The sequence below is a fragment of the Camarhynchus parvulus genome, chromosome 7 (assembly GCF_901933205.1).
Source record: "Camarhynchus parvulus chromosome 7, STF_HiC, whole genome shotgun sequence".
In the NCBI taxonomy this organism is placed as follows: domain Eukaryota; kingdom Metazoa; phylum Chordata; class Aves; order Passeriformes; family Thraupidae; genus Camarhynchus; species Camarhynchus parvulus.
The window spans coordinates 36,916,420-36,933,492 of record NC_044577.1 but is presented as its reverse complement, the minus strand read 5'-3'; the positions used below and the strand labels follow the sequence as shown (position 1 = coordinate 36,933,492).

At 47.6% G+C, this 17,073-nt stretch overlaps 1 protein-coding gene across 1 annotated transcript in view; it reads right to left on the bottom strand.

Moving 5' to 3' along the window:
* Positions 1-5,191: 5,191 nt before the first annotated feature.
* Positions 5,192-17,073, bottom strand: part of KCNJ3 (potassium inwardly rectifying channel subfamily J member 3) — a 31,343-nt gene continuing 19,461 nt past the window's right edge. The window contains exon 3 of the mRNA XM_030952392.1: positions 5,192-5,785. Within this exon, the coding sequence (XP_030808252.1) occupies positions 5,199-5,785 (587 nt within the window). The 3' untranslated portion in view covers positions 5,192-5,198. The remainder of the gene's footprint in view (positions 5,786-17,073) is intronic.

The following is a 17,073-nucleotide window of genomic DNA, read 5'->3' as shown; positions in this document are numbered from 1 at the left end:
ATTCTCCGGCCCCTTCCCAGCTCCCTCAGGGATTCTCCAGCCCCTGCCCGGCTCCCTCAGGGATTCTCCAGCCCCTGCCCGGCTCCCTCAGGGATTCTCCATTCCCTGCCCGGCTCCCTCAGGGTTACCGCCCCGGCTCCCTCAGGGATTCTCCATTCCCTGCCCGGCTCCCTCAGGGATTCTCCATTCCCTGCCCGGCTCCCTCGGGGATTCTCCATTCCCTGCCCGGCTCCCTCAGGGATTCTCCAGCCCCTGCCCGGCTCCCTCGGGGATTCTCCATTCCCTTCCCGGCTCCCTCAGGGATTCTCCATTCCCTTCCCGCCTCCCTCAGGGATTCTCCAGCCCCTGCCCGGCTCTGTTCCCTTCTCTGGACATGGTCCAGCCCCTGATCTCTTCCCAAGTATTCCCAGGGAAATTCCGTGGCAGCAGAGTCAGTTTCCATTTTCCCTGCCAAGTCAATAATATCCCTGTGAGTTCTGTGTTTTTGCTCTGAGGGGAAAATCAACAAGTGGGAGGAAAAGTGAAGGGAAAACAAAAGGGCGGGAAGTTTTCAGAAGATTCCCAAGGTATCCTTCCCTTCTAGATCCTCCTTTTCTCCAGGCTCCAACTATAATTACAATTATATATAATTATAATATTATATATAAATTTCCATAAATTACATAATAAAGAATATATAATACCAAATATAAATATACCTATATTTATAGTATTTATATTTTATATATAATGTATTAATCAGTATATATTTAAAAATAAAAATATATTAAGCTATTTCATATCTTTATTTATATTTTCTATTTCTTTTATTACACATTAAAATATTTTATTATATATTAATTTATACAGTATATTATATATTTTCCTGTATATTTATTACATATACATTTATTATATCTATAATTATGGATATTTTATACATTATCTATATTTTATTAAATATTTAACTATGTTTCATTATATATTTAATTATATATTTTAATTAATTTATTAATACAGTCTATTTTATATTTTTCATATTTGTAATACATTTTACTTCATATATTCTTCAATATATTTTCTTATTTATATTTTGTTATGTATGTATTATTTTATTTCGTTATATATTCACTAATATATTTTAATACCTATTTTTTAATATGGGCTCATAAATTTATTTTTCCTATATATTTATTACTTATTATTCATTATATATATTATTATAGATATTTTATGTATTCTCTATATTTCCTTATATATTTCCTTATGTGTTTCATTATGAATTTACAAATATATTTTAATAATAATAATAATAATAATAATAATAATAATAATAATAATAATAATAATAATAATAATAATAATAATTTCATAATATAATAAAGATATAATTTCATATATAATATATACTATATATTATAGATAGTAAATTCTATTAATAATACTTTCCTAATATATTTTATTACATATTTATTATAATATATTATAGATTTATTATATACTATTATATATTATTTTGTATATCTTCTTTATATTTTTATTATATATTTATTCATTTAATATTTTTATCTATTTTATTAGATATTTATTATATTTACTAATATACCTAAATATATATTATCATTATTGTTGTTGTTGTTTTGTTGTTAATTTTTATTAGTGTCTTATTACTACTATATATAGATATTATATGCTATATTATTTAAGTATTATTAACAAAATATATTTGTATTTATACAGTATTGCTTTATATTTATATTTATATTTCATATTTTAATCTTTTTATTTTTATTATTATTATTTTGCTCCCCAAGTGCTGGTGCTCAGCACTGAAATTTCCCCTCAAACCCCAACTTTGGCCCTGAATTTCCCTGAAAAGCCCAGAGGAATTTCTGGTTGGGATCTGCCAGCTCCGGGTGACTCCTGGGGCTGGATGTGGAAGATCCCAAGGAAATTTCCCACTTTTCCATGGACAGGGAAAGGCTTTTCCCAAAGGAATTTAAAGACCTCAAAACGCAGCTCAATCCAACCCAATTTTTAATTTTTGCTGCTTTTTAGAGCAAAGACTTTGATTTTTAACCCGCCCCAAAGGTGAGAGGAGGAAATGGAAGATATTATTATTTGTAATTTTATTAAAGTGACAAAAGGGGGGGACAAGTGACAAACACCTTAAAACCACCCCAGTTTGGGCCAGTTTAACAAAGCTGGAGATAAAGCCGAGCTCTGCAGCCTTCATCCAAGACTTGGTTTTACTGTAGAACTCAAACCAGACTTGAACATTTATCCAGGGAGACACTGCATGCCCAAAAACGCTTTTATTTCTTTTATTTCTTTAATTTTAATTGAAATATTTACAATTTCCAGGAGAATCCAAGCGGGAATTCAGCAGGAGAGAACACAGACCGGCTGTGCAATCAATCAATCAATCAATCAATCAATCAATCAATCAATCAATCAATCACTGTTAATTACAGTTCTTTTTAATGAGCAGAAGCAAGGGCTGGGTTCAGATGTTCATAAATAAATTAAAATAAAGTGAGCACACCATAAAAATGAAATATGAACACGAGGAAGTTCCTAAAATAAATAAATAAATATGGACAGGTGGCTGTGCTTGTACCTCAATCCCAGCCACAAACCTCGGGAATTCTGCATCCAGCAGCGATGCATTAAAAATCCAACAACCCCAGGCCCCCCAGCACCCAGACTGGGTTTTACCACTGCACTAATTCCCTTAATATTTGCTTTTTTTGGCACATTTTCATTTAAAAATCAGAATTTTCCAGTTGATCCCAACTTGATGTTTTTATTGCATTAAGAGAGGCTCCTTTTCCAGTTTTTGTCCCACTTCCAGGGGGTTTTTGGAGGGTTTTTCCCAACTCTAGCTCTTCTCCCTGGAATGTTTTCCATTCAGTTTGTGGAGAAATCTCTGGGGGACCCCAAATTGCACCTGGGCTACTGTGCCAGAGTCAGGAAATACAATGGAATAAAATGGGATAGGATGGGATAGGATATGGAAAAGAGAAAATGAATAGAATAGAATAGAATAGAATAGAATAGAATAGAATAGAATAGAATAGAATAGAATAGAATAGAGAAAATAGAACAGAATTAGAATTAGAATTAGAAATCAAAATAGAATTAGAGTTAATATAGACTAGAACAAGACTAGCTCAAGAATAAGAATAAGAAATAGAATCTATTAAGAAGAGAATAAGAATAAAAATAGATCAAAAATAAGAATAGGAAATAGAATAGAGTAAGAGATTAGAATAAAACAAAGTAGGATAGAAAATAGAATAAAAAAGGACAGAATTAGAATGGAATAGGAATAAAAAATAGAGTAAGAACAGAATAAAGGATGGAATAGTAATGGGTTAAGAATAATAATAGAATAAAGAAAAATAATGAATAGAATAGAATAGAATAGAATAGAATAGAATAGAATAGAAGAATAGAATAGAATAGAATAGAATAAGGAAGAAGAAGAAGAAGAAGAAGAAGAAGAAGAAGAAGAAGAAGAAGAAGAAGAAGAAAGAAGAAGAAGAAGAAGAAAAAGAAGAAGAAGAAGAAGAAGAAGAAACAAACTAGAATAAGGAAAACCAATAGAATTAGAATAGAAGAAGAAAAGAATAAGAGTAAGATCAGGATACACCATGGGAAGGAGCTCTGGGAATTGTGCAGCATCCTCAGGAATACAGTGACAGTCACACATTGACACTTCCAGGGACACTGGTGGCTGAGCCAGCTCCAGCATTGCTGAGCTTCCAAGTCCTCCTTCCATGCCAGCATCTATAAAATCCCAATTTTTTCCTCAAAACCCATCAGCTCTGTCATTAATTATCCAGCAATGCTGGCATGGCTGCAGGGAGAGCCAGAGGTGCCCATCCAGGGATGTTCCTCTGCCCCACCCTGGAGCACCTGGATGTGATTCCAAGGGTTTCACCCACGGGATGGCACTCAGAGCCCTGCTCCAGGTGGGGTGCCTGTCCCACCCATCCCTCCATCTATCCCAAACCTCCCCCAAGCAGCCTCTGGGAAGGAAGGCCGCAAACACAGCCCAGGGGTCCACGGGCACCTCAACCCTCTGGATTTTGGGGAGGTGCTCCACCACCTCCAGGCCTCATCACAGAGCCCACCCTGCCTTGATCCACGTGGGCAAAGGAAACCCAAATACAGCCAGAGAGGAATCAACCCCAGCACTTCAACATTCATCCAAGGTTTGGCTCACTCTGGAGCCCCCAGGGTGACCTGCAGCTCAGAACAAGGTCAGACAGCACTTCCACCACAAAAAGCAGCGAGGAACGAGGCTTGGGAGCACCCTGCCCTGCCTGGCAGGGAAATCCAGGCCCAGAGGGAATGGGGGAATTGGGACTCTGCTTTTAGGGTGCAGTTCTTCCAAGAGAAGAGCCTGCTTGGCACCACGGGTACATTCAGCCTTTTTCACGGTTGGCTGTTTCAGCAACCAGAGAAATCAAGAACATCCTGCTGATTTTCTTCCACATATAAATCACAAAGATTTTATAAAAATGTTACTAATTATACCTAAAGTGTGAACCCGAGTCATTTATTTATCATTTTGCCCCAGGCTTAAGAACACAAGTTTCTTTTCTAAACAAAGCCTGATGAAATACAGATTTTTAATTTTTTTCCCCCCCAGTATTTTTCCTGGTGACTTTGACACAGGGAACACACCCCCAAAAAACAAAACAAAAAACAACCTGAAAGCAAACTAGAAACCAGCAGTGGATTTAAGGCGAGCAGATTTGATGTGAAAGGTGAACCAAAACACCTCCTTGGAGGAAAAAAACCCACATGCAGCAAACAACTTGGGTGAGCAAATCACGACCCACGGCAGGGAAAAAACAAACCCCAAACGCTTTCAACTCAAGTTCAGCTTCCCCTGCACGTTCCCCACTCCATGTTGTCCCTATTCCCTGGGGAATGCAGGGGCAGGGAGGCCCCTCTGGGTGTTTTTGGGGGTACAGAGTATAAATACAGGAGAGGTCATGCCACGGACTAGATGCAGAGATTGCACACGGTTATTGCATGCGCTGGGACCGGACGCGCCGAGGACGCGGCCCTCGCTCGGAACCCCACGGGACGCTCCCAGCTCCTGGAGCACCGAGCCCACCCCGGCTCCCCCGAGCCCACCCCGGCCCCTGGGCGGCCCCGAGCCCCCGGCAGCCCCCGCTGCCCTCCTGGCAGTCCCAGCCGTGTTATGTGAAGCGGTCGGAATTCATTTTGCGCAGTTTGGGCGGGAGGTTGCCCTCCATCCTGCCGCCACCCCCCGAGAGCTTCTGCAGCTTGGGGGGCAGCTCTGCCACCGACTGGCTCATGGGATCCGACATCATCTTCGTGGTCTTAGAGCCCAGTTTCTCCTCGGAGTTGCCGGGCACCGAGCTGATGCGCTGGAGTTTCATGGGCAGGTCGCCCATGCTGTAGGCCTTCTCCGAGGTGGTGGAGCTCATCCTGAGCAGTTTTTTTGGGAAGTCGTCCCTCCCGGTGATTTTCTGCAGTTTTGAGGGCAGCTTTGTGCCCACCTCGTCGAGCCCATCCAGGCACTCCACGGAGTTGTTCCTCTCCTTGCTGTTGCTGACGGCGGGCGGGATCAGGGGCGAGGACATGAGGAGCATCTCCTCCTGCTCCTTCACGCTGTAGGGAGGGGTGGGCACCTCGAAGGTGGCGTGGAACTGGGAATAATCCACCTTGAAGAACCCTTCCTCCAAGGAGATCACTGGGAAGAAGCGGTGGCCCCAGAGCACCTCGTCCTCGGTGTAGGATGTCCTGGCTTGGCACGTCATCCCTGCAAGGAGAAGGGAGGAAAAGCTTCCAGCAGTCCCGGGAAATTGGGGATGCACAGAAATCCTTCAGCAGTTCCATGAAATTGATTTTATGGGTTTAAATGTATTAAAAAAAAAAAAGAAAAGGATTGGGCTGCCCTTGTTTGGAGGAAATGATGTACCAGGGGAGGTTTAGTTGGATATTAGGGAAAATTCCTTCATGGAAAGGGTTGTTCAAGGCAGAGATGGAGTCCCCACCCCAGGAGGGATTTCAAAGCCCTGTTGATGTGGTACCTGGGGACCTGGGCCAGTGGCCTGATGGTTGGACTTGATGGCTTTAAAGGTCTTTTCCAACCCTAAGGATTCCATGATTTTAGGATTCTACAGCTGTTAAATCACCATTCCCAAGGGGACAGGAGCCAACACCAGCAGAAGGGGCAGAACTGAGGAATTCCCACCTACATTTACAGACCCTTTCTGAAGGTGCTGCTGCCAAAGGGGCATCAGGGCTACCTGAGAAACCTGGGACTGAAGCAGCAGGAGCTGTAAGGGCAAATAGGACTTGCCAGACCCTGAAATATTCCTAAGTCATTCCATATTTCCCTCATATCCATGAACACACACAAAACCAGCCCCTCATCAGCCCATTCCAACCCATCAGCAAGTCCTACAAAATACATTTATTCCTCCTCAAAGGCCTCACCAGCAATCTGCTCCCACACCCATCGCTGCCAGGCTGGGATCCAGCTCCAACAGATTAACAGGGAATGAAATCCATGACTAAGAGGCACAACACTGCCCTTCCTCTTCCTCCCACCGTGGAGAAAAGTCCCCTCAAGCACCAGACATGGCCACCCTGGTGCCCCCTGGGAATCAGAGGGACATGATTCTCATGGATTGCTGGAGGCTTCCGGAAGAAATCCAGCTTTTTTTCATCATTATCATTATTATTATTATTTTTAACCACTCTCTGTAGAAATCTGCAAATAGATTTACGCTGCCATTTGCTCCTCACGCAGCCAAGAGGAAATGTGACATTTGGATTTCAGGAAGCTCCATCCACCTCTGCAAACACATCCCCTGCCTGGCACACCAGGAGCCAGGAGAAAAGGAAGGGGACTTGGGAAGGCACAGGAAAAACAACAGCGGGGCTGCAGCGGGGGGAGTGGGATGGAATGTGACACACGGCCCGGAAAATTCCAGTTTATCCCACCTCATGCTACTGCTGATTAGACCAGTGCTGGTCTTGCTGCTGATCACGAGATAAAACTGTTTCTCACTTTATCTCTCGGGAGGAATATATGAATCCAGGGGTTTTAGCACTGAATGCTGCTCTCCCTGCCAGGGAGGCCTCACATCTGCAGGAGCACAGCCAGAGCCACCCCACAGCCTCACCCAGGACATATTTGGCACTTCCCAGTGAATCTTCACCCAGACCCCAGGTGCTCCTGCTTATGGAGTGGAAGCAATCCTGTTCCTGAAGGGTTTAGGAAAAACCTGCAATTCTGAGAGAAATGGCAATTTGAGTGAGTTCCTCTTCCAGCTGTGCCCCTCGCTCTGCAGCTGCTCAGGAGCAGCTTCATCAGCAGATCCCAGAGCTTCCCCTCCTGAGCCTCAGCCCTGACCCTGACTGGGACCTCCTTAGGGATTGAATGTGGCATTCCGCATCTGAATCTGCATCCACATCTGTATCCCCATCCACATCTGCATCCATATCCACATCTGCACTTCTGCTTTCATCCCCTTCTGCATCTGCATCCACATCCTCATCCCTGTCTGCATCCACATCTCCAGACACAGATCCATCCCCATCCCCATCCAAATTCCCATCCCAATCTGCATCCACACCCCTATCAGCATCTGCATTCCCATCCCAATCTGCATCCACATCTCCAGTCCCATCTGCATTCCCATCCCCATCTCAATTCCCATTCACACCTATTTCCATATCCACATCTGCATTCCCATCCCTGTCAGCATTCCCATACCATCCACATCTCCAGACACATATCCATCCAAATTCCCATCCCCATCCAAATTCCCATCCCAATCTGCATCCACACCCCTATCAGCATCTGCATTCCCATCCCCATCCCTGTCTGTATCCACATCTCCAGTCCCATCTGCATTCCCATCCCTGTCAGCATTCTCATCCCATCCACATCCTCATCCCCTACTGCATCTACATCTCCAGACAGAGATCCATCCACACTCACATTCCCATCCAAATTCCCATCCAAATTCCCATCCCAATCTGCACTGACACCCCTGTCAGCATCCACATTCCCATCCCCTTCTGCACCCACATCTCCAGACCCAGATCCATCCACATTCCCATTCCCATCCCCATCCAAATTCCCATTCCAATCCCAAACCCCATTCTCATCTGCACTGGCATTCCCACCCCCTGTCCCATGTGCATCCCCATTCCCACCCCAGGCAATCCCATGGCAATGTCCCAAGGGCTATTTCCACCTCCTGCCCCATGGTCCTGCCTCTCCCAACAAGCTTTCCAAGAAGGAATTCTGTACCCACTATCATCCATTCTGTACCCATGGATAAATTCATCAGCAGAAACTCAGGAAAATCAGCCACAGATTCTGTCTCATTCCCACACCAGCTCACTGGAGGGGAAAATATCTGCAGGAATACCATTTGTGTTTCAGATCCATTTATCTCCTTCCCAACAAACCCAAGGGCACAAATTATTTAAGAGCCTCTCAGGGTGAAGAGCAGCAGCCAACATTCCCAACGTTCTTGAGAATACGTGTCAGCCAGCAGACAGTGCTGAGAGGTGCTACCATGGCCAGGATGAGAAATCAATTCCCAGCTTTTCTTCCAGCTCTGCTGCGTTTTCCAGCTTTTCCTTTGTGTTCTGTTCTCTCAGCAACGTCTCAGCCCCAGCTCTGAGCTCTCACTGTTGCTCTGCTGTTCCACACTTGTATTCCAGCAACAACAGAACTCCACAATTGTTTGGGTGGGAAGGGATCGTAAAAACAAAACCATCCCATCCCATCCTATCCCACCCCATCTCATCCCATCCCTGCTATGGCAGGGACACCTCCCACTGTCCCAGGCTGCTCCAGCCTGGCCTTGGGCACTGCCAGGGATCCAGGGGCAGCCACAGCTGCTCTGGGAATCCCAGCCCAGCCAGGAATTCCCAATTCCCAATGTCCCATCCATGCCTGCCCTCTGGCACTGGGAGCCATTCCCTGGCTCCTGTCCCTCCATGCCTTGTCCCCAGTCCCTCTGCAGCTCTCCTGGAGCCCCTTCAGGCCCTGCCAGGGGCTCTGAGCTCTGCCTGGAGCCTTCCCTTCTCCAGGGGAACATTCCCAGCTCTCCCAGAGCAGAGGGGCTCCATCCAACCCCAAATCCATGAGCATTTCCACATTTTCCCACAGACAGAGCAGGATCAGTTGCATGTTCCCCACCTCTGCCAGCCCTTCTGATAACCACCCCAGGATTATTTTCCATGAATTTTGCTTATGGATATCCCTGCCTCCTGGCTCCCAGTTTTCCATTCCTGCTGTTGGCCTGGAAGGGTTTTCATTTTTTGAGTTTTTCCCCCTCAGGAGTTTCCCCTCAGCAGGACCCGCGGCCTGCGCTGCTCTGAGGCCTCCACCCCGACCACAGGCCTGCTCCATCTTCCCAAGTTCTCCCCACAATTCATATCCATTTGCAGGATAAATTCCCAGCTCCAGCTTGGGGGCACACAGGCTGCCTGCAGTGGAATTATTTATTATGGAATTAGGCAGTGTTTGTCAAAGGAAAAGGCTTTGGAGCGTTTTGTTCCCTGCTCCCCGCTCAGCCCCCCTCACCAAGGGCTCTGGGAGCCAGCAAAGCTCTGTCTGCACACAAATACCACCTGAGCAGTTCCAGTATCAATACCCCAAAATATCCAATAAACCAATTCTCCATCGCTTCAAAACCAGGGAATACTTTTTGTGCATGTGGGGAACCCAGAGGAGCTGTGGCTGCCCCATCCCTAAAAGTGCCCAAGGCCACTTGGAGCAACCTGGGATGGTGGAAGGTGTCCCAACCATCCAATTAAGGATGATCCTTAATTTCCCTTCCAATCCAAGCCATTCCACGATTCTGTGACTCGCTGTCAACCCAGCTCATTGCTGCATTCCCAGATTAATGAGGGGGCAGATGGAGGCCAAAAAAAAAAAGAAGCCGTAAATAAATGCTTCGACTAATTCCACCCTCTAATAATCCTCCAATTACTTCCAAATTTCCAAAGGGCCCAGATGGAGCTGGCTGTTTTCTAGAGCTCATCATAAATTGCCTTGAAAAGAATCCCAGCCCTGTTATTTATCCCATTTGATCCCCGAGGTTGGCCGCTGCCTGGGAAATCACGGATCATTAATCAGCTTTCAACAGCTTCCCCCTGCCCTGGGAGAGGCCTCAGAAGCAATTCTGGCACCCAAAGGCTCCCTGGCTCTTTCCCTCTCCAAAGGAATGCCAGAAATGTCACCTTCAGCCGTTGGAATGCAGTTAGCTGGACACAGGGACACACTGGCTATCCTTCCCAATGGGGAAAAGTTCATCCTCATCACTGGGGAAAGAGGGAATTAATGGGGAATTACAGCAACTCACAGCACGGGGTCCCAACAGCCACGAAAAGGGCATCTCTGTGTCCTGGCATTGGGAGGAAGAGGCACCTCCAGCAGGAATTCCTGGCCAAAAGGCACAAATATCCTTCTTTTTGTCAGGTTTTTACCTTTTTCCTTAGGAAGAGCTCCTGCCCTGCAGGTTAAAACCCTCAGAGCTGAGCCAGGGCCTCCTCCCTGTGCACTTGAGGGGATAATTTGCTTAAACCTGCAGTTTACCTGTAAAACCTCCAAAATACCACTTAAAATCAGCAAAGTCTGATGAATTTCTGATAACTGAGCTAATTCAGAACTGCAATTTAAGGCCCACAAAGGGAAGGCTAAAGCCTGATTAGGACTTGATGTAGAGACAAACAACTCTCGCCCTCTGCTCTTGTAGGACTGAGGGAGGATTTGCTGCTGCAGGATAAAGGATTCCCACAGCAACCTCTCCTCTCCCAGGAGTGCAGGAGAAATGATGGAATCTTGGGATGGTCTGGGTCAGAGGATAAATCAAGGATCAGAAATCAGGATTCATCCCACCCCTGCCATGGGCAGGGACACCATCCCAGGCTGCTCCAAGCCCCATGCAGCCTGGCCTGGGATGATTCCAGGGATGCAGGGGCAGCCACAGCTTCACCCCAAACACAGGGATATCAGCTGGTTCATCCCATTTAGCTAAGAGAAACTGATAAATGGCATAAATGGGATAAATAGGATAACTGCTAAATGGGATATTCTGATGTTCACATCTGCAACGGTGACAGATTGTTACCATGATATTTTCTGAAAAATCTTCTTTGCCCAGGATTTTTCTCCTGAGAAAGCTGAGAAGCCTCAAAAAATAAATGCAAACAATAATTACCTGATTGCTTTTGGAACGTGATCTGGAGGTTGCTCACCAACAGGTCCATTTTTGATTGGTTCCATGTGAATTGTCATTAATTAATGACCAATCCCAGTCCAGCTGTGGCAGGACTCTGGTCAGTCACGGGTTTTTATTATTCATTCTTTTCTAGCTTTCTGATGTATCCTTTCTCTATAGTTTAGTATAGTTTTAGTATAGCATATGATTATAATACAATGTAATGTAATGTAATATAATGTAATATAATGTAATATAATATAATGTAATATAATATAATATGATATGATATGATGTAATATAATGTAATATAATATAATATAATGTAATATATAATATAATATAATATAATATAATATAATATAATATAATATAATATAATATAATATAATATAATATAATATAATATAATATAATATAATATAATATAATATAATATAATATAATATAATATAATATAATATAATATAATATAATATAATATATAATGTAAATTATATATATCATATAATATCATATCATATCAGCCTTCTGAGAACATGGAGTCAAATTCTCATCTCTCACCTCATCCTGGGGACCCTCTCACAACACCACAACAGATGGCTGAGATCTGCAATCAGCCAGAAAATGGGGACACCAACGGGGCTCAGCCCCCAAACCCAGGGGGGTTTCAGCTCCCAGGCTCTCCCTGTCCCCCTACACTCTCCATGGCAGTTCAGCTGGCAGACTGGGAAGTGCACAGCCCGTTGGGAGGGCTCCAGAGCAGCACAGACTGCGTGGGGCTGCAGCTCCAGCACCTCCAGCTCCCTGGGAACAGCAGCAGCAGCAGCAGCTATTTCTGGCACTAACATTTCCCCAGCACCGGCACAAGGCTGGTCCCTGATTAAAGTGGTGATGGCTTGGAGTGCTCCAGAATGTTCTGGCAGTCGTGGCCAGGGAGCTGGGAATGTTCCCCTGGAGAAGGGAAGGCTCCAGGCAGAGCTCAGAGCCCCTGGCAGGGCCTGAAGGGGCTCCAGGAGAGCTGCAGAGGGACTGGGGACAAGGGATGGAGGGACAGGAGCCAGGGAATGGCTCCCACTGCCAGAGGGCAGGGATGGATGGGACATTGGGAACTGGGAATTGTTCCCTGGGAGGATGCTGAGGTAATTTTTTCATAAAAACCCATTTTAGTTAGAGAGAAAAAAAAACCCCAGAATTTCCTGAAATGGAAGACACAAAATGTGTCCTAAAGGTACCAATCACAAAAACCCTTTATGAATCCATGAAAATACCACAGAACCCCAGGATTATCTGGGTTGGAAGATTATTAAAGCCCATCTAATTCCAACCCACGGGTGGGGACACCTTCCATTATCCCAAGCCCTGTCCAGCCTGGCCTTGGACACTTGCAGGGATCCAGGGGCAGCCCCAGCTGCTCTGGGAATTAGAATCCCTGGGAATTCCAACACACACAGATTCAACACACAAAGTCTGTGTGCAAAAGGGAGCTAAGATGATCCTGAAGATCCCTTCCAACCCAAACCATTCCATCATTCCATGCTCCCGTGGCTCCAGACCACACTCCTGTCAGTCAGACATGGTTTTATCCCGAACACTTTATTTCTCCTCACCCTGGGGAGCAATCCAGGCTCCTGCCCTGCTCCTCGGTTCAGCCACGTTGTTTATCTCCATTCCATAAATACCTCCTGTGTTATTCCCACTGTCCTCACGGAGCATTCCTGACATTTAAACAGAGCCATGACACCAAAGGCATTCTCCTTATCAACCAGGCCTCTTCCGGGGGCACTTTTTGATCCTCTCACCCCCAGATTTCCCTGGCACCCTCAGCAGCTCATCCTGGTGTTTGCCAGGACCATCCTTAGCCCAAATCACGGCAGGTTTCCAAAATCCCATGGAAGCAGCACAGGAAAGCACGTCCTGCTCCTGCTCCCACATCCAGGGATGCAACGGGCTGCTGGCAGGTCAGGAACCTCTGGTTTTTTGTACCAAAAAAAGAGGGGAAAATGAAAGTTTGGCGGCTGCCCTTCCAGGCCTGGAGCAGGGCTGTCCATCCCTTTGGAAAAGCAGAGGCAGGAGCAGTTATCTGGATCAGACATTCCCTGCAATAACACATATTCCACGCAATAATTAATCCTGGCTGAGAAATCTGCGCTGCTATTTTTAGCCTCTCCTGATATTATTTTTTATTTTTTTTAATCCCAACCCCAGGCTCCGCTCCCGTTCCCTGCGGCCGGAATGCGTCAGGGCCCATCGCAGCCCCTGCAGCTCCTGCCTCGGAGCAGGCTCCTTTCCCAGAGCCATCTGCCACCCTCCCAGGCCTGCATCACTGCCTCCCACCTGCCTGGGACTGACTCAGCAGCACCAGAAGGGCAGCGCTTCACTGCCTGCCCCACGCAGCTCCTGCCAGGGAGCGCCAGCAAGGGCAGGGGAAAAGGATGGGAATGGGATGGGAATGGGATGGGAACGGATCCCCTCTCCTGGGGTGGGGATATTCCCAGGCAGCTGGGGACGTGGGTAAAGTGGGGTTTGGATAAAAGCTGGAATTGCCAATCCATGCCCTGGAAAAACGCAGTGGGTGCTCTCCTGAGCTCCCATCAGCCCCAAATATTCCCAGATTTTTCCTGACAGCATGGAAACATTCCTTCTGCTGAACAGAGAATCCAGACCACTTTGGGTTGGAAGAAAATAAGGATCATCCCAATCCACCCCTGCCAGGAGCAGGGAACACCTTCCAATATCTCAGGCTGCTCCAAGCCCCATCCAACCTGGCTGGCACAATTCCAGGGATCCAGGGCAGCCACAGCTTCTCTGGGCACCTGTGCCAGGAAAAAACTCCTTCATGGAAAGGGCTGTCCAGCCTGGCAGTCCCCATCCCTGGAGGAATTCCAAAGCCCTGTGGATGTGGGGACGTGGGGCACTGGTAGCCTGGGCAGTCTGGGAATGGTTGGACTCCATGGTCTCACAGGGATTTTCCTGAAAAAAAAAGAGCTGGTTCTGCTTTTCATGGAATTTGAACTCCAAAGTGCAGCTGGAAATGAGGGGATTCATTTGTAGCTCGATGTTGGGAAAGAGCCACATAGGGAGAAAGGAATGTTCTGTTAAATCCCAGGAGACTGGTGGAGGTCAGAACAACACCTGAGGGAAGTCTGGGGAGCAGTGAGAAAAGAAGGGTAAAAAAATAAAAGATATTTACAATAATTTGTGCTCTCCAGACGAGAACATTTTCATTGTGAGGCTGAGCCCAGCCCTCCCCTCTCACAGCCACTCCTCCAAACACCCACCCGGCCATATGGGCTCAGCACCAAAATAGAGCTTCCCTCTGCAGCCCCAAAAACACCCCGAGGGATCCAGAGACGCCTTCCTGGATGGAAAATCCAGCTCTCCCCACGTGCAAAGGGACAGTTTACTGGGGTGGACACGGGGCCACACAGGCAGAGCATTCCTGAGCTCCAGGATCTGGGGATGATCCCTGAATGCTGCCAGAGGGAGGCCTGCTCCACGCCAGCATCCCTGCCTGCAGCCACCCCATGGAAAAAGGATGGCTGGGAGACTGATTGAAATAGAACACAAAGCCAGCAGCCACTTTCTGAGCTGAAAATAATCTGTATCAATGTCAGGGTTGGTACAGAGGGGGATCATCTGCCTCTGATTGTCCAGAGAAGGTGTGGAATCCCCATCCCTGGCAGTGTCCAAGGTTGATGGGGCTTGGAGCACCCTGGGACTGGGGAAGGTGTCCTTGCAGGGTGAGTTTAGGGTCCCTTTCCACCCAAACCAGTCTGAGATTCCATGATTGACAGGAGGCAGCATGGAGCTGTGTTTGGGAATAACCTCCCAGGATTTAGTGCTGCTGGTTTAACACGGGGATGGATTTGCTGAGTCTCTTAAAACACTGAGCATTTTGAGGCCATCAATTCATGCCCAGAACTGCTTCCAACACAGCTGCTCTGTGATTCCTGCTCTTCTCCTGCAGCCTCACCTAGGCCAAGGAATTCTAGGGGAGACCCCCCCCAGATCCATCATGGGAGAGGGAAAACAGCCAGAGGGGGTGGGATGGAGATCAGGGCAAGGCTCTTCCCCCAGAGGGTGCTGGCACTGCCCAGGCTCCCCAGGGAATGGGCACATTCCCAACAGCTCCAGGAGGGTTTGGACAGCACTCCAGGGATGCCAGGGTGGGATTTTGGGGTGTCTGTGCAGGGACAGGGGCTGGATCCATGATCCTGTGGCTCCCTCCCAGCTCTGATACTCCACAATTCCATGCAAACCTCACTCAGCATCCCCTCCTATTTAAAACCAGTAATTATAAATCAATATCCCCCAATACTCAAAACTCCTGGAGAACACGGGCTGCACTCCCGTGTTCCCAGGGCTGGATGCAGGGGATAACCCCATCCAGAGCCTGCCAAAGGGGATCAGCAGCCCTGCCAATCCCAAACTCCTGTTCTGAGGGATCCCTCTGCTCCTCTGTGCCCACACAGCTGCTGAGGCTGTGTCTGAGCAGCTCTCCCAGCTCCTCACCTCCATCCATCTGTCTGGCACTGGGAACATCCCAGTCACCCTTCCCAGCACCTCCCAGGCTGGAACAGCTCCTGTCCTGCACCTCAGCGCTGTGCACAGCTGGAACAGCTCCTGTCCGCACCTCAGAGCTGTGCACAGCTGGAACAGCTCCTGTCCTGCACCTCAGCACTGTGCACAGCTGAATGCTCGGCATCACAGCTGGAACAGCTCCTGTCCTGCACCTCAGCACTGTGCACAGCTGGAACAGCTCCTGTCCTGCACCTCAGCGCCGTGCACAGCTGGAACCCCTGCCGGCCCTGTCCTGCACGCTCAGCACCTGTCCGGCACCAAGCTGGAACAGAACCGCTCCTGTCCTGCACCTCAGCGCTGTGCACAGCTGGAACTGCTCCTGTCCTGCACCTCAGAGCTGTGCACAGCTGGAACTGCTCCTGTCCTGCACCTCAGAGCCGTGCACAGCTGGAACCGCTCCTGTCCTGCACCTCAGCGCTGTGCACAGCTGGAACTGCTCCTGTCCTGCACCTCAGAGCCGTGCACAGCTGGAACAGCTCCTGTCCTGCACCTCAGCGCTGTGCACAGCTGGAACAGCTCCTGTCCTGCACCTCAGCGCTGTGCACAGCTGGAACAGCTCCTGTCCTGCACCTCAGCACTGTGCACAGCTGGAACAGCTCCTGTCCTGCACCTCAGAGCCGTGCACAGCTGGAACACCACATCTGTGAGCTAAACACGGATTGTGGCACTCAGCTGGCAGGAGGGGCTGGCAAACATTCCCTGCCTGACACCAGGAGCACACAGACTCCCTGGGAAGGGAGGATCTGCGCTGTCAGTCCTGGCAGCTGGGATTTGGGGCTGCAAGGGGCTCCTCAGGAATCCACACACTGCTTGCTGGGCCATAGATATACAAATACATGCAAATACCATGGAATGACAGGCTCCCAGGGTGGGAGGACAGTAAATCCCATCCCATCCCACCCCCTGCCATGGGCAAGGACACCTCCCTTTATCCCAGGCTGCTCCAGCCTGGCCTGGAGCACTCCCAGGGATGGGGCAGTTCCCCCTTCCCCTGCAGTGAGCAGAGATCTCACTGAGATCTCCCCCACTTGGAAAACCTGGAAAACCTTTTCCCCTAGGAAAAAAATCCCAAACAGCACCTCCACACCCTCAGCAATTCCATGTTGGTTTCTCCCCTTTGGTGACACATTTTCCTGACCCCCCAGGTGATCCAGGTGCTCAACATCTCCCAGCTGCTCCTCCATCCTCAGCATCCTCACACCTCCCCCGAGGAGAGCCCACATCCCAGAACACCCGGGACAAGGATCCCCACATCCCCAAATCCCAAAGG